The sequence below is a fragment of the Ursus arctos genome, unplaced genomic scaffold (assembly GCF_023065955.2).
Source record: "Ursus arctos isolate Adak ecotype North America unplaced genomic scaffold, UrsArc2.0 scaffold_25, whole genome shotgun sequence".
In the NCBI taxonomy this organism is placed as follows: domain Eukaryota; kingdom Metazoa; phylum Chordata; class Mammalia; order Carnivora; family Ursidae; genus Ursus; species Ursus arctos.
Window position 1 is genome coordinate 32,866,695 of NW_026622930.1, and position 24,499 is coordinate 32,891,193.

The window sequence follows — 24,499 nt, forward strand, 5'->3', positions numbered from 1 at the left end:
ACATCACTCATCATCAGTGAAATACAAATCAAAACGATTATGAGATATCACTTCACACCTATTGGAATGGCTAAAATTAACAACACAAGAAACAACAGTGAGGATACGGAGAAAGGGGAACCCTCTTTCACTGTTGGGAATACAAACTGGTGCAGCCACACTGGAAAACAGTATGGAGCTTCCTCAAAAAAGTTAAAAATAGAGCTACCCTATGGCCCCCCAATTGCCTTATTAGGTATTTAATCAAAGGATACAAAAATACTGATTCGAAGGGACACATGCACCCTGATGTTTATAGCAGCATTATCTACAATAGCTAAATTATGGAAAGAGCCCAAATGTCCATTGACTGATGAATGGATAAAGAATATGAATGGATAAAGAAAACACAATGGAATATTACTTAGCCATCAAAAAGAATGAAATCTTGCCTTTGCAATGACATGGATGGAGCTAGAGTGTAGTATGCTAAGTGAAATAAGTTAGTCAGAGAAAGACGATTATCATATGATCTCACTCATGTGTGGAATTTAAGAAACAAAACAGATGAAAATAGGAGAAGGAGAGGGGAGAGAGGGAGGCAAACCATAAGAAACTCTTAAGTAGAGAGAACAAACTGAGGGTTGATAGAGGGGAATTTGGTGGGGTACAGCCTAAATGGATGATGGGTCTTAAGGAGGGCATTTGTTGTGATGAGCACTGGGTGTTATATGTAAGTGATGAATCACTAAATTCTACTTCTGAAACCAATATTACCCTATGTTAACTAACTAGAATTTAAATAAGAACTTGAAACAAACATACAAACAAAAATGGTGTTTGTATATATACATGTATAAAATTGAGATGCTTAGGAAAAAAGGTCTGTGGCACCACAGACCAAACTGAAAATACTGGTTGCCTATAGTGGGAAGGGTGATATTCTGGGATGGGCAGATAAAGAGGAAATTTATACTTAGTCTCTATATTTCTGTATTATTTGGCTCTTCTATAAGAATTTGTTTATGCATCATTACAAAATAAAACATGTTTGAAAAGAAAAAAAAAAGAATTTTCTAGGAAAACAAGGGGAATAGATAATTTATACAGTGGGGGAAAGGGTCCAAAAGAATAGAGGCAGAACATAGCACTGAAAGAATGAGGAACTGTTAACAGGATCTACATGACTGCAACATTAATAGTTCATGGCAAAGGAAGAAACTAAGGGTGATTAAAGTAGACTAGATAAGCAATGAGATACTGAAGTTAAGAAGTTCGGAGGCAGAACAGCTCATGGTGATGAAAGAGTCCTTGGGTGTGGCTAGGGGCATGTGTATGAGTTATTAAAGTGGTGTCGAAAGGAAAGACCTTAAACTTACAGAAAGGCTACAATGTTGGATGGCTCTTGACATGGATCTAAATGGCTCTATGGACCATGCACATGACTATTTCATCATAAGAAAATACGATCAGGGAAACCTAGACAACTGTGATGTCCATCCAAAGTGGTTAACAGTCTACAAGCCAGTAAGAACATAACTGAAATGAAAGACAGTGCTAATAACACAAAGATCCATGATAAAGGTGTAAGAGGATTCAAAGAAATCTGTTGTCACTAAGAAATTATTTTTGTTCCTAATCATCATAATCACTATCAATGATCCATCATCATCTCAGGATTAACAATAAATGGAAATCATACAGTAATCATCACAAAATGTCATTTTTAAAGTTCACTTATCTGTATTGTTTTATTTTAGTGAATATTCTGTCATTACTCCCATGACTCAGGTTTCTCAATTTAGGTCTTAGTAAGGGATTACAGAATGTTACATCTCTGGGATTGAAGAACCTCCCTCAGATTCACATGTCTGTCAAATATTGCGGAAACTTACACTAGTATAGTTAAACATGTTTGTTTGAATTTACTTTTATACAACTCTAACGTAAAGATCCTGGGCACACAATTGCAGTGTGCTTGTCTACCAACTCAAGGTTTCAAGCTAACATAATAGATGCACAACACAGAAATAGGAAAAATTAACAGTAAAGAAAATAAAACAAATTTTTATCTCTTTGAAGTTCTCCAATTACTTTTGTGATTGTTAAGTAATACAGACATTCTACTGGAAATATAAATCATTCTATTTACTAAAACTCTCAGTGGTGTAAGTAAGACCCATTTAGTTATGGTCCACCTGTACTTCTTCTCCTGATAAAGATCAGGGAGAAGACAGGATGAGATCATTAATTTTAAGTGACAGATAACAATACTAAATTATTAGCATTTATATAGTACTTTTCTCTTAGGATCCTAAAACTTTTAAGGCAGGACCTTCAATGTTACATCATTTCAAGGATACAGATAAGGAAAAGCTATTTACATTTCCTTTTTATAGGATAGAAAAATTAGTAATACACAAAGTTAGATGACTTCGAGTTAATGTTATTAGTGATCAAACAAAAAAAATTAAGGTTTTTTTATCCTTCGTTCGTGGCACTATGTTCTGAAACATGCTGCTTATGCAGGTAGGATCTTTTAGGAATTCATATTTACAAAATGATTACGACTCCTCTCAGGAGTCACTTACTTTTTTTAAGTTAGATTCTTATAGTGGATTTATATTATTATTTTCAGTTAAGTCTGTTTTCAAATAATTTTTGGCAGTGGGCAATTAAAGAGGGTTCTCATTGTAGAATCATTGAGGAACTCATTACTACCCCAACTAGAAGTGCTATCAAAATTCTGCTGCCAGCTTCCAGAAACAACTGATGAGGAAAATATTCACTAATATATTGATACTAATATTTTTAGGAGGTGAAAGCCCTAACATTTATATTCTTTATATAAACTGTCCCCAATTGCTCTTCTTTGTTTCACCAAAACATTTTTAGCTCTTCTTCCTGTTGAACTACAAACTCTTAATTCAGTAGTCCATCTGAAATGATAAAATACTTACTCGCTCTGAGAATGTTCTCCTTGCTGCTGCACCTGGACTGGACCTGCAGAGAGAGCATAAACTCAGTAATTTAGGGCTCATAACATAGATAGCCAGATATGTATGCATACTTAATGGGCAAGCTCCTGAGGTTTAGGAGCAAAGGCTTAATATATTCAGATATCATAACATGTTAGTAAAAATATATCACATTTGTTCCATATTTTCAAAATTTTTTTCTTACTGTAAAGAAAGAGTACACTTCTAGAAAAAAATTGGGGGTACAACATTATAAATGGGACAGAAGCAAAACCAAAGGCAATTTTTTATTGATGTGCATTGAAATTAGTACATGGAAAAAAATGTTACCACATATTCAGCTATGAATACAGACCCCTAATCCTAAGGCACTCTGATAGCTCTCAACTAGACTAATAATGCAATTCAATAAAAGTTATAATAAAATACTCCATTGTAGTAATTTTTAATTATACATGTTAAGGGGAAAAGAGAGAAATCCTCATATACAATATTTATGTGTGATTCCAATGACTTTTGTTATTTACTGATTAAAAATAATTGGTTATAAATAAAATATGGGCTATGAAAGATGCCTTTGTTGGAAATCAATAAAATTGAACCTATTTATTTACCAGTTCTTAGGTGTTTATAATAGAGTTTATCAATCAGAAATCTTTATGTTTTGATTCAAATAGTTTAGGTCAAAGTGGAACATTCTTTTAAATGTTTGTGTTGAATTCAAGAGCCACATTGGATGGCACTAACATTTGTTAATATCAGAGGAAATTGTACTTAAACTGCACACCTCTTCTTCCCATTCCACAGCAGCTTGCCCCAAATGGATATATATACACAACAAATTAATTTCTATTGCTTAACACAATCTACTATTGTAATGAAACAACTTATGAAAGGAATGTTGCAACTTAGGGTGGGTTATGGTTGTCCTTCCCTGAAAAGAACAATTGTTAATGTTTAAAGAAACAACAACAATAAAAAAAGTCACAAACATACACACAAGAAACACACACACACACACACACACACACCAAAAAAAGGGGAAAAATAATTCCAGGTGTTAAAGTTATTCTCTTTTGGCCCAGATTATTTAATTAGTTTAGAATACACTAGAATGAAGAAGCTCATCTGAAAGATCATATTCTTATATTCTTTAACTCAGAAGTTTTATTAAAAACAATTCTGGGCCAAATGGGAAAGGAAATTAATGACTACTTGAAACAAAAATACAGGAAGGAAGACATGAGAGTGAGAAAAAGAAAAAGAGAGAGAAGTTTGGGGAAGTAAGTCTAGACAATAGATAAGAAAGTATGGGCTTATAGAAAGGGACATTATGTAAATGCAAAATGTCCTGCTATTTCTTATTGAAAATTCATACTAAGAGGGTAAGAATCACTAACGAACTTGCTGCAAAATAAACAAGCAAGTTTGCATACCATGGAACGAAAACAGGTGTAACTAGACCACTAGAGCCTTAAAAGAGAAAAGAAACAAATACTAATAGACAAATTAATAGACAAGTTTAATAAAGAGATAAACTACATTTTAAAAAGCAGTTTAAGGAACACAAGAGAAAGCTAACAGAGAGAAAAATCTGGGAGAGAGAAGGAAAAAAAAGGGGGAAATGTTGAAAGACAAAAACAGAGTTCAAAGAAGTCAAATGGAAGTCAAGAAAGTCTTCAACAAGATGTAGAAACAGAAGGAGCCCAAACCCATAGCGCAAAGCAATGTTTGCGAATGGAAAGCAGCTCCTTTGATCAGTAATAGTTACTCTTAAGTCGTAGCCTCTATTCCTCCAGAGTTCATCTTTAAGCCCTTCCAATCTAGAGTGGAGCTAGTGTGTGGATAGAAACAAGAGATTTATAATGAACAGAGCATTTCAGATGAGTAGTTCAAATTGTCTCATCAAATGTTTCAACAGATTTATATAACATCTAAATGGAAATGGTGGTGAAGAACTAGCTAGCTTTACCAAAAAAAGTCAAACCAAACCAAAACAGCAATTAAAAAAACCCCTCTTCCTGCCTTAGGTCGCTTAAAAATTAAAAAATTTGTTCATAGCAAGAATTTAATAATGAAACCCAAAATCTTGCTTTGTGGTGCCTGAGTTTAGAATTATATATTTCATGGCTTTGGAAGAGAAATTTGGATGATAAAAAACAATTCAGTTCCCTGAACAAATTGCCAACAGCAGTATTACCAATGTTTTCTCATTTATATTACATTGGCTATTCGACCCAGATTTGAGGGAAATCACTTAAAATCAATGATTTCATGAACCTCTTTATTAGTGATCTTGAGTATATATAAAAAAACTGAAGAAAATAATTTTAAGACATTTAAAATATATATACACAAGCAGCTGCCCCTCTTTCTTGTACCATGAAACTGGTCATCTTTATAATATTTACCTAATTTTATAAAATCCCAATATGAAGATTATACCTAACTCACAATGTAATGGGATTTACTTGAAAGAATAAAGTCAAGAAACAATTACTGTTCTTGTTCTCACACATATGGACTAGAAAGAAGGTAACACAGGTCTGTCCCAAGTTTTACGGTTTACTGTTTTTTGTTTTTTAAATCTTACCCTGGCTTTTTAGTCAATGGAAAAAAAAACAAACAAACAAGCAAAGGGAAGTCTGAAAAACAAAATGAAACTGAGATTCTGACTTAATCCCAAATTTGTAAGGGATTAAAAATGAAAGGTATGGTATTGGATTATCTATTACTTTATTTTTTTGATTATATTATTTTACTATAATTAACATCTAACTTTATGGTGTTAATAAGCCCCCTTTCAGCTGGAATTAAACTAAAATAATATGTAGAAACAGCATTATTATATTATCGTCAATGGAGGAAATGAAAAACACAAGAGACTTACTGAAAACATAGGTACTCATTTACTAATCAAGACTGCTTTCAGACATCAAATAATTCATTTAATTCATTTCAACATGTGTTTACATGTGTAATATAATTTTTGCTGATGATCACATTGTCCAGTAAGAAATCTTAAGCCATGAAACAGAAAACAAAAGAGGGGAGAGCATGTAATAAATGGTAAAGAAAAAAGTGAAAATGCTTTAAACAAAGCTGAAAAAATTTTTAACAAACAACCACAATCTTTAGATACAGTTAGAGAAGTGACTTACCTTATGCTTAGGTCAAAACAAGAATAGCACAGTGTTTAAAGTCAGCTCTTCATTATGCGAGGTACAATTGAAAGCCATAGGTTATAATAACATGAATTGCTACACAGAAATGAAGACTTTTTCAGCACAACATGAAAAGCTAACTCTTATGGGAGAACATTTCTACTTATGTTTAATGCAGCATGAAGAACAACTGAGGGTGTAAATATCAAAACACATGAATCTCACACCAGTAAGAGAGACAGTCCAATCTCTCAGGAACACAGAAGATTTAATCTGTGACCATAATCTGTGACACATAAGGGAAGGCACATCACTCTAACACTGAAAGATGCATGCATAATGTATAACCATCTACTGACAACTCTCCCCACCCCCTCCCACTCGTACACACACAAGTCCATTAAGATACAGGGAAAAAATGTAGTGCCAAGCTGTTATGAAGAAAGCAGGACACACGGAAGCGCAGCAGTGGTCACGTGATTTGAGAGGTGTTCTTCCCTTAAACCATCCCATCACCATGCTTATTGTAAAGAAGCCAGGAAAAGACCCCCTTCAATGCTGCAGTAGCTACGAGCCCCCAGCTTGAAGCTAATGTGTGGAATTTTGATCACCGTTCCCTGCGATGTCAGGGGCTCTCCAGTGGAAGCCAGATGTATAACACCAGTTAGTGGGGTACAATGTGTGAATAACAAACATCCTTTCCCTTCTGCTTTTTGCAGAAGTGAGGGAGGAGAGAAACAAATAAAATAAAGCCCATGTTAAGAATAGGTTCATAACAATATAAAGATGTATAAATATTAAAATGGAGATTATATTTGATTGCAGGTTAACACAACTCAGGTTTCATAAAAACTGCCTCTATTTTGCTGCTCACCAGGCTAATTTGTACTCTTTCTCCTTGCAAATATTAGGAATAAATCTATACTGAAAAATTCTGAGCACTTGGGTCAGATGGGGTCAAACAAGAACAAAAGAAGTCATCTTTGATGGACATAAAGAAAGCCCTCTCTTTCTATTTTTAGCATGATTGTACCCCCCAGCAGTCACATTTTAAATTAGAAATTAAGCTTCTGTATATCTGCTTACTTACTAATTTGAGAAATTCTATGGCAATGGTCTGGAAAGGCAATTTAATCTTAATCTTTTTACATTTAAAAAAAAAACAAAAAAGACTACCTATTTAGAAATTGTTACTAAGTTTCCCATGTACTCTTCTCTACTGTCAAAAAAACCTTATTTTAACATGAATTGTTTCAGCTCATTAGAAAAAAAATTGCAACTTTGCTTTCCTATTATTCATGATAGTAGTTAACTTCATCTATTTTATTTTTTGGTTTATGTGTGGCATGCAATTTAGATTTTTAATTTTTGAAGATTATTATATCACCATTTTCTCTCCCTCATCCTATTTTTAGTAGGCCAGAATATCTTGACCTTCCCTTAGCATGTCTTTATTATTCTAGGCTCTAGGTCCTCCTTTAATCTCAGCTCCTCATGGGGAAAATAAAGATTGTTAAAGGGCTTGAGGGAGATAAGACATGTATCAGGGATTTTAAGCTATAAATGTAGAAACAAATGACAGTTGTGATTATGCTATGATCAGTGGAGGCACTGACAACTGTAAAATAACTGTAATCACACACTCTCTCATTGTAACTTCCACATCAGCTCAGAATGAAGGCAAATTCTTCCTTTTGACCCAAAGAAAGAAATAAAATCCATGTATAAGTTATAAGTTTTTCAAGATAGATTGACCAAAACTTTTTGGAAATGTCATAGCCATATAGCCATATGTACTGGTAGGAATGCGGGCCACATAATTTAAGGCATATAGATAGGTAAGTCTGAACTAGCTCCTCTAGAATTTTCCTTGTACTCTTGAGGAAGTTGTTTTAGACCTTAGACAAGCTGTTTCATCTGTCTGGTACCCTTTGTTTATTTTCTGATTCAAATACTACTTGTCTTTAAGATCCAGCTTAAACCGCACCAGCTGCAAAAACTATTCCCAAAGTTCCTCAATCAGAAATAATTTCTTCTTTCCCTAAACTTTTAATATATTTATTGAAACACAATTTACCTACCACAAAATTCACCCATCTTAAGAATATAGTTTGATGACTTTTAATAAATTCACATGGCTGCACAACCATCATTACAATCGAGTTTTAGGTTTACCTAAATTCGTAAAGCCTCTTTTTTTTTTTTTTAAAGATTTTATTTATTTATTTGACAGAGATCGAGACAGCCAGCGAAAGAGGGAACACAAGCAGGGGGAATGGGAGAGGAAGAAGCAGGCTCATAGCGGAGGAGCCTGACGTGGGGCTCGATCCCAGAACGCTGGGATCACGCCCTGAGCCGAAGGCACACGCCTAACGGCTGTGCCACCCAGGCGCCCCTAAATTCGTAAAGCCTCTTATCTGAACTTCTATTATAAGAGTTGTCACAGTTACTCATATTCCAGCTATTGATAAGGGTCCTGAAATATATTATAGGTTCTTGGAGGGAAAGGATCTGACTTTAATTCTCTTTACATTTCGTACTATGTCAAATATAGTTCTTTGTACAGAGTAAACTTTTGCTAATTCTGAATGTTTATTTTGTAATAATCATAGTTTTTTTCATAATCATGTTTTTTCATCTCAGCAGATTAAAATTTATTTTTTATACTATAAGTATGATCATAGCCACTCCTGTACTATCTTAAAAATGACTTTTATTTGGGTGGGCTAATATTAAGAAATGTAATATAAAAAGCATGTGGATTATAGCTAAGACATACCTGAGCTCCTCACAGAATGATCTTAAGAATTTGGAAAACACATTACTATTTATATTACTTAAGGTTAGTCAAATAGTGACATTGGAGTCCAATAAAGGTTATTCTACACTAAAGCTTTCAGGTCAGGTTAAGCAGTTTCCTTATTTTCTAAGAGAACAAGATATTCTTTATCTCACATGGTCACATTACTAGAATGACAGAGATGATAGAGATTCTTGATGCAGCATGGCTCTTTTGACTTTAATTTTTCTACCCTATTAAACTCATTTAAGAGTGATTTATCTCTGAAAGAACAAACTTCTCTAAATATCATTTACTCATCAAAATAAAACGTAAAAGGATAGAGAAAAAGGACCTCATTGGCATTTACTTAGATTACTTGCCTCTTTAGCCTACCCAGAAACAGAAGGAAAGACAGTTTTGATTAAAACAATATTAAGTGAACAACTCTACAATCTCAGACTTTTAAATTCTATTTATCTTCTCAATTCTTATATAAAAAATGGAGAATGGTTTAGAAAAGCTCTTTTCCATAGTTCCATTCATTCATCACTTTATCTGGATAAATTAGGGTACAAGTATTTGGCTCATCTGATCATAATGATAATTCATTTGTGTTTAATCAGATTTATGTTATCACAACACATATTCAACTGAGGAACTCAGAGGTTTGGTTTATTTACGACATGAAAGGCAGCATGATAAAAAGAACGTCCTTTGGAGTCCAGTGGTATGGCTTTTGATACTGGTTTATCCTTTTCTTAGCTGTGTGACCTTAGACATGACATTTAACATCTTGGAGTTTTAATTTCCTTATCCATAAAATGGGGAAAATTAAGTAGGATACTGTATGTGAAAGTAAAAACTATTATAAATAAAAAGAGCAATACAAATCTAAGTCATTATTATTATCCTTATTTAGATTTTTAGTCACCCACATTTACTTAGGTAGAGTCTGAGGTACAACGAGAACAAAGAATTTGCTCCAGATCATGCCATGAATCAGTGACAAATGACAGACTATAACCGCCAATTTCTAGACTAAAACTTCAACAAAAGGCTGAGTTAAGGTCTGAAGTTACCTCTGCAAGGATTAATCTAATGCTGTGTTGTATGATTTTAGTCAAGCTATTTCAATTCTATGGGACTTGATTCCCTCATTTGTAAAGTGATAATGTTTCCAGGGGTTTCAACTGAAGATGATGGAGCCCTTGAGAGAACGTGTGGATAAAAGTCAGGAGTCCATTCACTGGGATGGAGAAAAAAATGAAAATTTTTATATTCACCAACCTAAGTAAATTTTATTAATTTCTTTCATTATGAGCTTAGGTGATGAACCACATTAAAATGATAGAATCTATTGCTTCAGATTATTATGGATATCTTAAAATACTCTTCATATTCACCAAGATTTCAAATTATAGTAGTCTAATGACTTGCTGCTAGATTTAGTTACTTAATGCATTTTAAAAGAGGCATTATCACACAATTTGTTTTTCATAGATATTTTGATAATGATTTTAAATTTAATTAGTTTTCTTTGTAATCCCACATATTTTATTTTATATGTTTAAAAATACTTTCCTGAAAAGAAGTCTGTAGGCTTTGCCAGATTCCCAAATGACTCCATAGGAGAAAAAAGGTTAAAAAACTCTGAAATAGACACTTTCCAAGCTTCCTTTTATCTCCAGGATTTTGCTGCTCTAAGAAATCTTTCCTACCTCCACGGGCTGCCCTTTATCAAATCATATATAAAAGAAGTTCTTCTTTTTTTGAGAAAATTATATAAAATTGGTCATGAAATTAACCAACTGCCCATTTAATAGACCACCTAAGAAACAAAAAAGAAATACGTTTATCAAAAAGTTAAAAGAGCTCAGGCTTATAAAAAATTTCTGCTTCACTTGCTCTTTTCCCATTGGTTCAGATATTTAATTAAATGGAATAATCATTAGAAGTCATCACATTTAAAACTCTCTAACAAAAGGTGAACTTCCATACACACACACACACACACCTATATATCCATAACTAATTATTCTTTGAAATCTTAGTCCTATGTTGATCACAGATAAGAGCAACAATGCTATTATCTATGTATAATGTAAGCTTTTTCAGGCACACAGACAATATTTGTAAGCAGTACAATTTTACAGTCTTTTCCAGAGGACTATTCTTGAATGTTTCCCCACTAATACATGAATTATTATTGCCTTAAATTCCACTGATTTTCTTAACTCTTAGGCAAATGTGAAGAATTCTTTTGCAGTTTTGACTTCTTCCAAAGAAGCTGGAACTATAGCAGTTTACACAGTTGGTGTATGTGAATTATAATGAACACTGAAAATCAAAAGCCTATTTATGCTGCTTTATAGGTAACTTGTTGAGCTTCTCATTCTCAAAGAGATACAATGATATGTAGAACATAACTAAGGACAGAACTGGTTCTCATCATGACTCAAAGGGATACAAATTTGAATATCAATGGTGAATACTCTTAATGTATTATCCATAAAGCTTTAATTCTAAATTGAGTCATTTTCAATGATTTCTAGAAAATTTGTAAATCTCAGGCTGGTCTCCCTTTGGTACCAACAATATTTTTGAGTTGATGTTTGTTCTGAGAATTTTGATGTTGATCATGATAAATACAAGGAATATATATTACCTAATTATATACACATAACAAAGCTGAATAAAATAGTTTTTGACTCGTAGGGATTTCAGATTATTCTTGACAACATTTCCCAATCTTTAGATGAATATTTAACTACTTTACAGAGTAATTTATCTTCAATCTAGAGATGAGAAAGCAGGGGTTGTTATTGCCTTTAGTTATACACAGTAAAGTTGTAATGAAACTTAGCCCTCCTGACTTCCAAATTCATTTCTCTGTTTACCAGTAAATGACTGGTATTTTTCTAATTTACCAGTGGCAATCACTGCATTCCTAATCTGTCCTTGAATTTTCATGGCTTTTTGCTCTTGACTATTTCTCTTAGCAATAAGAACCACTCAAAATAGGCATGTGGATATAGGAGTGAAGGAAAACTGGTATGAAATGCAGTCTGGGGAGTAGCACTCCAGAACCAGACTGCCAGATTTGAATCTTGGCTCTACCATTATTAGTTGTATAAAACTGGGTAAGTTATAATCTCTTTTAGGTATCTGTTTTCTTATGTATAAAATGAGAATAACAGAAATACCTATTTCATTGGGTTGTTATGAAGAAACTGACCTAATACATGTGAAGTGTTTGATTTAGAAGAGTATCTGGCCCACAGTGAATGGTATATGAGCATTACCTATTACTATGTTTGTTGTTGTTACTTTTGTTTGGATGATACTCTGCATCTGTAACACAGAATGTTGACTAATTTCTTCTGTGATTTTGACAGCTCTAACAAGTAAGATTAGGTAAGTTTGTGAATAGAAAGTTAAAAAAGAAAACCTAAATTTTATGAACTAGAGCCTAAAAGATGGATATAGTCAATAATATGAAACCCTGAATTATTGAGCATTTGTAATTATTATCATTTCCTGGCATTTCTGGAAGAATGTCACATTGGCTTTCATTAAACATAGAGTTTTAAGGTACTGAGTTTTTAACTAGATTTAATATTCTCTTCGGTTTTCATTTAAGGGTAGCAGAATATGCTATAGACAATGAAAACTCTTCCCTTCCTCTCTTGTAGGTTCTTTGGCTGGTCTAATAATTAAATTGGCATATGACATATTAACAGGAGAAAAACAAATTTAATTTTGTATGTACAGGAACCCCAGAGATATGAGGCTCAAAGAAGTGACCAAAGCATTCAGCTTTTATATCTTTTAGACAAAGAAACAAAAAAATCTGTGAAGAATTGACAAGACAAAGGAGTGTGGGCTGGGGGGGGGTAAATCAGTGAAGAAATAAGGTTTGTGTATGTAGTCTTCTTGGAGCTAAAATCCCTATCTCTGGTAGTAAGGATGTCTTCTCCCCTTCTGGTACAGGGAGGGTACCTTTCACACAGGAGATTTATTTCCTGCTTTCTGGGGAGTGTCCTTCTTGAACTGGCTGTTTCTTAAGTAACTTTAACTGAAAATAATCAATATGTCATATTTTGGGGGTGGCACATAAGGGGAGTAGAATACGCCACCCCAAAATATGCCTTTTTGGCATAAAGATTATTTTAGCTGATTATTTTGAGAGACAGTAGACACAAAAGTTCTGAAAACAGAGTAGAAGTTATCATTTGGTAAAGGAAACTTACATTTAGAAAAGAAATCTCCATTTATAAGGGTATCTCCCTCTCTGTACCTAGAAAAGGATGATCTAAATCACAAGAAAATGCTATCAATGGAAAAGGCATGGATTTAAATCTGTCTAATAAACCTTACTCTTGTTTACTGTTTTTTTCTGATAACCTCCCCATAACTGGCCTCTCTGCCTCCACTTTATTTTGTCTTTAGCTAAACACGGTATTTAAGCTGGTGGTTCAGGCTATCTTGGGGAGTTACTCCCAAATATACATGAGGTATACATGTTAATAAACTTGTTTGTTTTTCTCTTGTTAATCTGTCGTTGTTATAGACGGTCACAGCCAAGAACTCAGAAAGGTAGATGGAAAATTATTTTCCTTCCTTACGCATTTTTTCCCCTACACATTCTTAAATGTCATGTCATATCACTTATTTGTTCATTAAAAAAACCCCCAAACTCCTGCTTCTACTGAGTATAATACACCATAAGAGTGTGGCTACATAGTTTTCCTTTCTAAATCAAAGTATGTTATACTGCAGTTTTTATTTTTCTAAATGCCTGGCTAGCATTCATATGGCACATAGAAAAATGTACAAAGGCAAAGACATTTTCTACACCGTATTAGTAAAGTAGCAATGATTTAGAAAATGTTTAGGATACTCCTTTGAGGACTGGAGATAAGAACTAAATTTTCTAAAGCCTTATATTGCAACTCTGTGTGGTACATATTATGTTAACCAAGCCTCTTATGATATAACCAAGTAAACAGTTTACAGATATAGTTTGTTTACATTACATATGTCCTTTCCATTTTCTCTGAATTCTCAAGTTTTGCATGTCTGGACTAAATCAAATGGAAAAGCAGCAAATCCATTGCCATTAAAATGGAACTTTTAGCTTATAAAGAAGGAATAACTGCGTTAAAAGTTAATTTTTTTTTTTAAGATTTTATTTACCCATTTGTCAGAGAGAGAGAGAGAGAGAGCACACAAGCAGGGGGAGTGGCAGGCAGAGGGAGAAGCAGGTTCCCCACTGAGCAAGGAACCCGATGTGGGACTTGATCCCAGGATCCTGGGATCACAACCTGAGGCAAAGGCAGATGCTAACCGACTGAGCCACCCAGGTGTCCCAAAAGTTAATTAAAAAAAAACAAACATATAAATTCATGACTTTTGTACAAATATAAAATGAACATATGTCAAAGATTTTATTTAAGTGTTAATAAGAGGACCAGAAAAATGTTCCAATTGGTCCAAAAAAGAATTAAAAAAAACCATATACATGGACCATCAGGAATGTTGAAATGAACTTTCAGAATAGTTGAACAAAAATCAGTTGCATCTCCAAATAGACACAATGTGCATTTCTATGGATTAGGATCATTTACATTACTATTCACATACTACAATTTAGTGTTGTACAACAGCTCAGACAATGAAAGAGGAGATGGTCCAGAGGGTGCCCTAGACAAGACAGCCAAAAATCATTTTCGTCTATTCAAAGTCTTTCACAGTTTTACCTGAGAACTTTATGGCCTCGGAATGCCTATTAATAGAATTTGTCTGTTAATTGAATTCTGGTTTATTTTTGAGAGTTTGTCTCCTAGTGCATACCTTTGGTTTCTAAGATTGTATGAAATACCAACTGTAGTCACTTTAATATTAATATAGTTTACCATATTAGATATGGAATACATTTATATGAAATATACATTGTATCTTTTAAAAATCTGACCTAAAATATAATTTCCAAGGTTTAATACACAAAAAATTTTCATAGTTTCTTTTACCCAAATCTAGTGAAAACTCAGTTTGAATATAAACTTTATTTTGTCAAGATTCAGTCATGAAAAATTCCTACAGGAAATTCCTACAACCTATTACAATCAAAGAAATGCAAGATAATGTAAAAATTATATAAGATAAATATATTGACCATGTATTACTATGTAACAAAGCTAAAATATAGTATGCATATTTTCTGAATGAAGCTTCCTTTTAGACTTTTATTTTATTTATTTATTTAGTTAGTTTTATAGTAATTTTTTTTATTATATTATGTTAGTCACCATACAGTACATCCCTGGTTTTTGATGTAAAGTTCCATGATTCATTAGTTGCATATAACACCCAGTGCACCATGCAATACGTGCCCTCCTTAGACTTTTTTTTTTAAATAGAAAAAGCTAAAAAATCATGTGTAAGAAAAAGCCTGAAGAAGAAGGGATATTCTTTCTTAGAATATTGTTAAATTTAGGTTTATCAGTAGTTTGAGTTGTTTCAGTCCACTTTAATTACCTTGCAAAATTTGCATTTTCTCTATATACATTACTGGTTCTATTCCCTCATACTAGTGTAAGCTCATATTTATATTATTTATATAACTCACTCTCAGAATGAAGAGGATAGGTAAGATTATATTAGATGTGTGCAAATTTTTATCTCAACGTAGGCCTGATAGCTGTAGGTCCAAGAACATGTGCTAATTTGATATGCTAAAGCTAGAGACTTGTACATGCAATGACTCCTTCTTTAAGCAGACAAAAAACAGCTACATTATCTTGGCTAAATTTCTTTAACTTTTTAAGCATTAGTTTCCACACATGCAAGAATCAGGGTAATGGTAATTATTTACTGAAAAAATACGTCTTGAGCATACACCCAATGCCAGTGCAGGGGTTAAAACCTAAGTAAGACTGACAGGGACCTTGCTACCATGGAGCTTACATTCTAATAGGAGTAGACAGATAATAAGCACTTAAGCTAATATGTAAGTAAGAGCGTTTCAGCTAGTAATAAATGCTTATAAAGAAAATAAAAGATAGTAATGAGATAAAAAGTGATTAGCAATAGGGTATAACTATTTTAGATAGAGTGGACAAGGAAGAATTCTCTGAATAGGTATCATTTGAGTTAAGATCTGAGACACCTAGAGGAAGATCGATGAGAACTTTCCAGACTGAGGGAATAGCTGGTAGTACGCAAAGGCTCATGCTTTGTTGAGTTTCCATGTCATAGGATTGTTTTGAAAATTAAATAAACGAATGCAGGTAGAACATTTGATCTATACCTGACATTTAATAATGTCTGATGATAATAACAGGGGTGAGAATGATAATAATAGAGGACAGAATGATAATGGCTATGATGATTATGATATCAACTGTCAAAAGTCAAGTACTGCAACTGCTCTCCTCAATCCTTCTTAGTCTGGAAACTGTTTGCAACCTCTTTCAGACCAAAGAAAAGTGTTGTAATTTGTCAGAAGGGCCAAATATTGGTAATAAAAAGAGACATAGTAGGTGTTCAGACTTAGGTTTCCAGCTAAGTAGGACATAAAAAATGTGTTTTGAAAATAATTTGGTATTTCATAAAAATCAATGAAGGAGCTCTGATAAAAGAGAATACTTTAATGTTTATTGAAGTTTTACTGTAAATTTCTGCATAAAAGCTCTTGTGATACTGTATTATTAATTTGTGATAGCTACTGTACTTGTTAGTATTCTCCAGGAAGTGGATCTATACTTAAATAGAAGTGTTGAGGCATTTTCAAAGTTTATATAACATACAGGGAAACTAGTGAAAGCTGAGTAATAAAGAATATCTATGCTGTTAATCATCAATCATCAATACCCATGTCCAAATCACATTAAGCTTCATTTGGAACAGAACAATGTTATTAATGATGCCCAGGGGTGTTTTGGTTGTGTTAGTGCTTTTGTTACTTTTGCATTCCTGTTTTATTCCTTTTGATTTCCTATGTATTTTAGTATAAATCTATGGTATTATGGCTTGGTTGGGGTAAGTTAAGAGCAGTTTTTGAGATATATTGCTTACTTCTGGCCAGTTTATTTTATTGCTGTCTCAACACAATAAACAGGAAAATGATCATATATATTTGTGTGTATGTGTATAGCATACACATTTACACATATATGTACATATACACATATACTTAGTATATACATAGCTTATTAAAGGAGTTCAAACAAATATCCTCAAAGTGTGCCAAATAAGCATGTGGACTATTTTGAGCTGAAGGCAATCAAGATCCAGTGGGCTCAAGAGAAACCCCTGCCCCTCCCTTAACTACCTAGAAGAATTTAAATTGGGGGTCCTTCCCAGAATGAGAGTTTTTACCACACATAAATTTTATATAAGTGACCTATCTGTACAGCAGGGCAAACATAGAATTATCAAACATCTCCTCCTCTTATTGCCCTGTGAATTGCCTTCCTTCCTTTTGAAGCCCAAATCCCTATCCCATTTCTTAGCTTAGAATGGCATAAATACCTCATTTTACCTGTCTTTGAACCTCTCATGTATGTGAAATTTTCTTATGTACAAAATTAAAATTTTCTCTTCTTAATCTGTCTCATGTCAATTTAATTCTTAGACCAGCCAAAAGAACCTTTGAAGGGTAAAGGAAAATTCTTCCTCTCCAACAATATATAACATATCATATGTGTATGTGTGTATTTTATTTCCACTAGCACATATCAAAAATCACTGAAATGCTACTAAACCAGTGTTACTTTAAAAATAAATATAAGCAGGAATATATCAGGTTGTCACAGGAGCAAAAGGGATCCTGAGAAATACAGCACCATTCAAATGCAGGGTTAGTATATGCCATATATATGCAATGAATATATATCTAATTTTCTATCATATAATGTATTGCTCTTATATAATGAAAATTCTATGCAAAGGGAACTTGAACTTTGTCATAATTCCTTAATTATTAAAAACATATTAAAAGATCTAAAGAAACTACAATAAAACATGAACATTTGTTAAATCTAGGTGATCAGTGTATGGGTGTTTGTTATTTATTCTTTATTGTATATTTCATTCAAAAATGAGAACTGTAAAAAAAAAAAGATAAAAGGGAACTGATTCACCAAAGGACATTTACATGAAGCTGCCAATACCCATAAACCTTTTAGCACAGATTTCTCAAATTTGGAATTTGGGATCATCTGGATACTCTTTTGCCCTCTTGTCTAAGAACAAACACAACGCCAATGTCTACAAGTCATATATTTTTCATTGTTTTTTCCTTCACTGTGTATTAATTGAGAATGTTGTTAAATTGTAACCACTGCCTGACAGGTTCATCATTAAACAATTTACTCCCTCTATGCTTCACAGCGTTGCTTCAGGTCGCTTTGCTGTGTCCTGCATTGCTCGGGTGTTAAATGAGGAATACGATGACTCTGCAGAGCTTTCCAACTCTTAAATTTCTTTTTTTTTTTTTTTTTAAAGATTTTTTGTTTATTTATTCGACAGAGATAGAGACAGCCAGCGAGAGAGGGAACACAAGCAGGGGGAGTGGGAGAGGAAGAAGCAGGCTCATAGTGGAGGAGCCTGATGTGGGGCTCGATCCCATAACGCCGGGATCACGCCCTGAGCTGAAGGCAGACGCTTAACCGCTGTGCCACCCAGGTGCCCCCCAACTCTTAAATTTCTTATACACTAGCTATTCTTAAATATTTTCCACATAGGGAATCCTTTGGTGATAATTATTCTTTCTATATATGCTTCTTTATTCTTTATTTATTCTATATCCTCTAAGGAAACTCCTACTTTCTCCTCTCTTTAATTCACTTTCCCTATTATTTCTGTTAAGTTTTAACAATTAACATGCGGGAGTTCAAGAGTGATTTTTTTCTCTTTGCTTATCTATATTCTTCACAGAATACGTGAAAAACAAAAGTTATTTAAAATGAAAGAAAAATAGAAACTGCTGAAAATGATGGACATTTGATTTTTTAAAAATTTAGTATAACATAGACCATTACATTTTTTGTTAAAACCAGTCTCATTCAATTTTTGATGGATTTATTTTGAACCATCAACACATCCTTCCTCAGTCTTTCCCCTGCATACATATCTGTATTAAAATATTTAGGATAAGTTTATAGTCTATAATTAGAGAACAGCTGTGAAGTTAACTGGCTTTACAAATCTGTAACCCTGGATTCATTAGTATTATGTTTTAACTCAACTAAGGTGAAAAAGGCACATACATTCTTTTTTATAAATAGTCTTTTCATAGACTCACTGTATAACTTAGAAATTTTACAGGTAGAAATATTATACCTAGTTCATTTATCCTAGTTTCCTCTAGATTCTCTCTCCCATATTCCTGTGAGTTAGGTTGGCTTAGAATTTAGGCACAGTATATGGCTGGGTTGCCACAGTCCAACACTAAAGCAGCTATGCTCATCCCATTTTGTTCCTTTACAGCAAGCTGAGATATACTTACTCATTTTAACAGCAATTATTAAGGTTAATACTCTTTCCTCAGTGGCTGAGATGGGTTGGGTTATTATTCATTGAAAAAGGAAAGGAAAACAAGAAACTACTAGAGATAAAGAAGACAGGTAGTTTCTGTAAAAACACACATGCACACACTCACATACACACACACACACACACACACACACACACACAAGGAAAGGGAAAAGAAGCACAGAAAAAGTGAACTGTAGGGAACTGCAGTAAGAAAGTGGGTGAATGGAAATGAGGTAATAAATAACAAAATGGGGATTCTTATATTCTCTTCACATTTCTTACTTTAACTTTTAAAACACATGGCAGACCTTAAAAACACCAATATCATTTTTGATCTGAAAAGTCAATAGGCCATACTCAAAATGCAGCTTACAAAATTTTAAAAGGTGTGTGTGTATGTAAGAGAAAAGACAGAATCACATCATGACTAATCTTAAGAGCAGCAGCAAAATTTCCCTTTGTGGATGGGATGTTTAAAAGGAAGCCAAAGTGATTTCAAACATAACTTAAAGCAATGACAGTATGACTGCATCTACCAGAATAAATGACTTAGTAAAACAAAGTCCAACTAGATAATTCTAGCTGGGGAATGTTTCAGACCAAAGCCTTTGAAATAGAGTTCAGTTATATCTGAAAGTTAATCAACTGCAAGTTAACTGTCAATTAATTACAAGTGAAAGGGTAATGATAGAGATGGATTGAAGAGTGGTACTTACATGCCCAAGAACACTTTAGAAATGCTACTATTACTGACATGTAATAATGAGAATGGCTACAGAGACCCTTGCTATATGGTGGCAGTTGAGGTTGAATGAATGACCCAAGATTATTTTGACTTGTCCTTTAACTCTTTTTTTTTTAAACCAAATTATTTTTTTTTAAATTTTATTTATTTATTTGACAGAGATAGAGACAGCCAGTGAGAGAGGGAACACAAGCAGGGGGAGTGGGAGAGGAAGAAGCAGGCTCATAGCAGAGGAGCCTGATGTGGGGCTCGATCCCATAACGCCGGGATCACGCCCTGAGCCGAAGGCAGACGCTTAACCGCTGTGCCACCCAGGCACGCCTGTCCTTTAACTCTTGAACTGTGTAACACGGCTCTAAAACATATGACTTGGGGGAGATTACAGATAAACTTGCTATGTATAAAGGGAAATGAGCTAAAGGAGGCCATTTACATGCTTCTGAGCTTCTGCTCATACACCACTTTTTGTTTGTTTAAACTTCATTAACCTACATATCAAAGGTTGGAGTAATTGATAGCTGTCTGGTTCAATTACTGTACTAACGTTAATTTTCATTGGGAACATCCTGATATAAATTAAGTAAAACTTAATAATTTATGCCCACAAAAATGATTTAGGAATATAAAGATTAAATGGTCAATTTCAGGACCAAACAATTTGCTTGTTTCCACATTTTTGAGATGAAACTGTAATGTGAAAGTAAAAAAGAAAAAAAAATTCCCATTTGGAAAAATAGCATCCAGTTTAATTTATTTTCCAGTAAGTAAAACATGCATATATGAAACGAGATAATGCTTAATGCAACTAATGAAGGGTGCTGATCACTTGATCATTAAACCAATGCTCCCATTTAAAATATTAAAGGTGGCTATAAAGTTTGCTTTAAAAAGTTTGGAATTGTCTTGGATATGACGAAATTAAGTCATGTTTGATATATTTAAGGCTGGATGATTAGGCTATGAAATCTGATGGCAAGACAATTAAAATCAGTCTTACTTGGACCCAAAGTATTTTAGACTCAGCCAAATATTTGAGATTGAAGATTGACTCAATATTTCCTCATTAACAACCTCTTGCAGGGTCCAATGGCGTCTTTTTTTCTTTTTTCTCCTCTTTTCTACTCTCCCACTCATGTGTGTCCTTTGAAGGGATGCCTTTCTCCATTACTGAGAAGTACCTGTGACTAATTTAGCAAAATCTGACTGCAGAAGACCATTTTCTGCCTCAGTTCCCACTTTTATTACTGAGGAATTCCCTTCTCTGTCAAGCACTGCACAGAAGTTTGTCATTAATTACTGCAGCTTCAATACTGCATTAAAAGGGCTAGACTGCTATAAGTTTTCTTTTAGTGCAGATATACACAGCAGCCTTCTCAAAGAGCCATGCATTAGTCCATCCATGCTTCTTAACAAGAACACTTAGGCATGGTAGCCCAAACAGAATTAGATTTAATTGCTGTGAGCTGGGATAATAGCAAGTTGTCAAAGAGGAAAAATAAAAAAAAAGGAAGGAGCAAGATGATTCTTATGATTCTAGGCAATATTGAGTGCAGAATGGCATCGATAAAATTTCAAAAATAGACCCTCCTTTTCTGATCCTAAGGAAGATTTAGAAAAGGAAAATTGCTAATATAGTTGAAAACTATGGCTATAAAAGTCCATATGAATCTAAATCCCTTTCAGGATTTCATGGAACATGAATCTGAAAAGATCTTTAAGGTCTTTCTGAATTCACTCTTGTTCTATAAGTTCCTGCTTATGCACTGAACTATTTAATATGGGAAAGTCAGAATAAATTACCTGTTCTTTAAATACTGAAGCAGAAATGGGAATGAAAAACCAGGGCTTGTTTTCTTTCTTCATCCCTCCCTTTCTTTTTTTCCCCTCTCCTTCCTCTCGTATTCATTCTTTTTTTTCCCCTTAAAATGCAAAACATTTGAGTACCAACATACCTACTTTTTCTGCCTTCTCAATTCCAAGGGATATATGCAATATTAGTTTTCCTATGCATAATACATATCCAGCTGTTTTATTATAAATAATAATATTTATTTTTGTAATAATATTTTGTATATTTTATATATTAATATTATTTTAAATAATATTTTGTGTATTATATATTTTGTATAATAACCTTACTATTTTTCAGAATTCTTCACTTTCTGTAGTAACAAAAGTCACACGAAAATTAAGTCAAATGCATTTTAAAAAGGTAGATTCATAAATGACGCAGGTACATGTATTTCAAAGGCTGTATGTGGTTTCAATTTATCACCCAATGCATTGATACTTACTCCTGGATATAAAATACGTCACTGAACATGAGACTGTGTTCCCAAAATATTCAAGCTGAAGAGAAGTAAATAAGTATGATAAAAATGAGCATACCTATCAAATACTGACATTATATATATGTAACTATACAAGTTGAACCTTTTAAAACCAATGGAAAGAATGATACCGTACATTCTCCATTTTTATTTCTAGCTTAGCATATTGATGATGATAGGGTACATCTTGTGGAAAAGCGCTCAACACTTCTCTATAATTCTTAATTCTGTAATGTTTGTTAAAAATGAGAATAAAATGAAAATTCTGTCTTAGAGATGCTGTGAAAAGATAAAAAGGATATTAAAAAACCTCTTGAATAATAAGCATAGTATACATAGGATTATTTTAGATTAATCTAATTTGGAAAATGATAGCTGCAATTGTATAACTGGGTAGGAAACATTAGATAAACACAAGTAAGTGGCTAAAAATACATGGGAAAGACTATTAGTATGATTAAAATGGATTCCATAGGATTCAAAATATGCCCTTACATTCAACTGAATGGACTCAAAAAAATAAATTACTTTACATAAACAGTATCTCCTTTGCTATATGTTACTTATTCTGACCTATACTGCATACTGCAGTCCTTTCTTTCAGGGTCTCCTATACCAATCAAATGTGTTAGATAACTTAGTAAAGCAGAGCATTTAAAGGGTGAAAATTTGCATTTTCCTCTAATAAATAATGTTAATAAAGAGTAATATCATGCTTTGCCTTTATCTCTCTTTACCAAAGAGGTCTGTATTTGGTGAATAAGTTAAATAAGCCTACTACCAAGTTAGAATCACTGATGTAATCTCTGTACAGACAAAAATGTGGCCTAAAGAAATGTATTTTTTTAAGATTTATTTATTTATTTGAGAGAGAGAAAGAGAGAGAGAGAGAGAGCACAAGCAGGGGGAGTGGAAGGTAGAGGGAGAAGCAGGCTCCCAGCTGAGGAGGGAGTCCGATGTGGGACTCGATCCCAGGACCCTGGTATCATGACCTGAGCCAAAAGCAGATGCTTAAATGACTGAGCCACCCAGGCGCCCCACCTAAAGAAATATTATGGCACTTTTAAAGTTATATAATAAGGCCCAAGAACTCAAATCTATTCTAAGAAAATCTGCCCTAAGCAAATTCTTTTATGGGACTCAATAATTTGGTGAATTTTAAAATAACTCCCCCATGACTATTTTGTGAACATAGGACTGAAGAATGATGATTTTCCTACAGACTTTTTTTTAAAAAAAAGATTTGTTTGTCAGAAAGAGAGAGAAAGAGCAAGTACAAGCAGGGAGGAGGGGCAGAGAGAGAGAGGGAGAAGCAGGGTCTCTGCTGAACGGGGAGCCTGATGCGGGACTTGATCCCAGGACCCTGGGATCATGACCTGAGCCTCTGACTGGGCCACCCAGGTGTCCCCCTATAGACTTTTTTAATGCTAACATTGAATAGTTTTAATTTTCAGAGCCAAAGGCACTGCTTCTAGTACTATTCCTGAACACCACAGCCTGAACACACAAATATGATTTAAAACATAGACAATATGCCAATTTGTAAAATCCTTAAGCGAGGACCTATAATTAATTTTTGCTACAGTCTCTCTATACGTAATATGGCAATGTCTACTCTGTAGTGTAGATGCTCAATAGATACTTGATGACTAATCATGACTATTGATAGTATTAGCAAAACTGAAAGTATAAACAACCAAGTAAGAATAACAACCGTATTGATTTGAATTCTTACAATTACTCAGGACATCAAAGTCCATTATAGACTTTCAAGCTCAACGTATGTTTTTTACCTTCATTTGGCACTTTGGCTGAACTTTTAAGTAGAAAGCAAAATGCACACAACGTAATCGAGACCCAATTCCTCTAAAATTGTACCACTAAAATTTTCATTCACTATGAATTAGCTTTCTCATGAATAGACCAGGCAATAGAAGTTACCTCTTTTAATTAACAGTCATATATTTATTTTACTTTGCTCA

General features: G+C 33.6%; 1 protein-coding gene across 29 annotated transcripts in view; it reads right to left on the reverse strand.

Annotated features, from left to right (window-relative positions):
- The window catches only part of GPHN (gephyrin), a 603,331-nt gene that overhangs the window by 144,637 nt on the left and 434,195 nt on the right, over nucleotides 1–24,499 (reverse strand). For all 29 annotated transcript variants that reach the window (XM_048219788.2, XM_048219795.2, XM_048219804.2 and 26 more), the window contains one exon: nucleotides 2,940–2,982. In XM_048219788.2, the coding sequence (XP_048075745.1) occupies nucleotides 2,940–2,982 (43 nt within the window). The remainder of the gene's footprint in view (nucleotides 1–2,939; nucleotides 2,983–24,499) is intronic.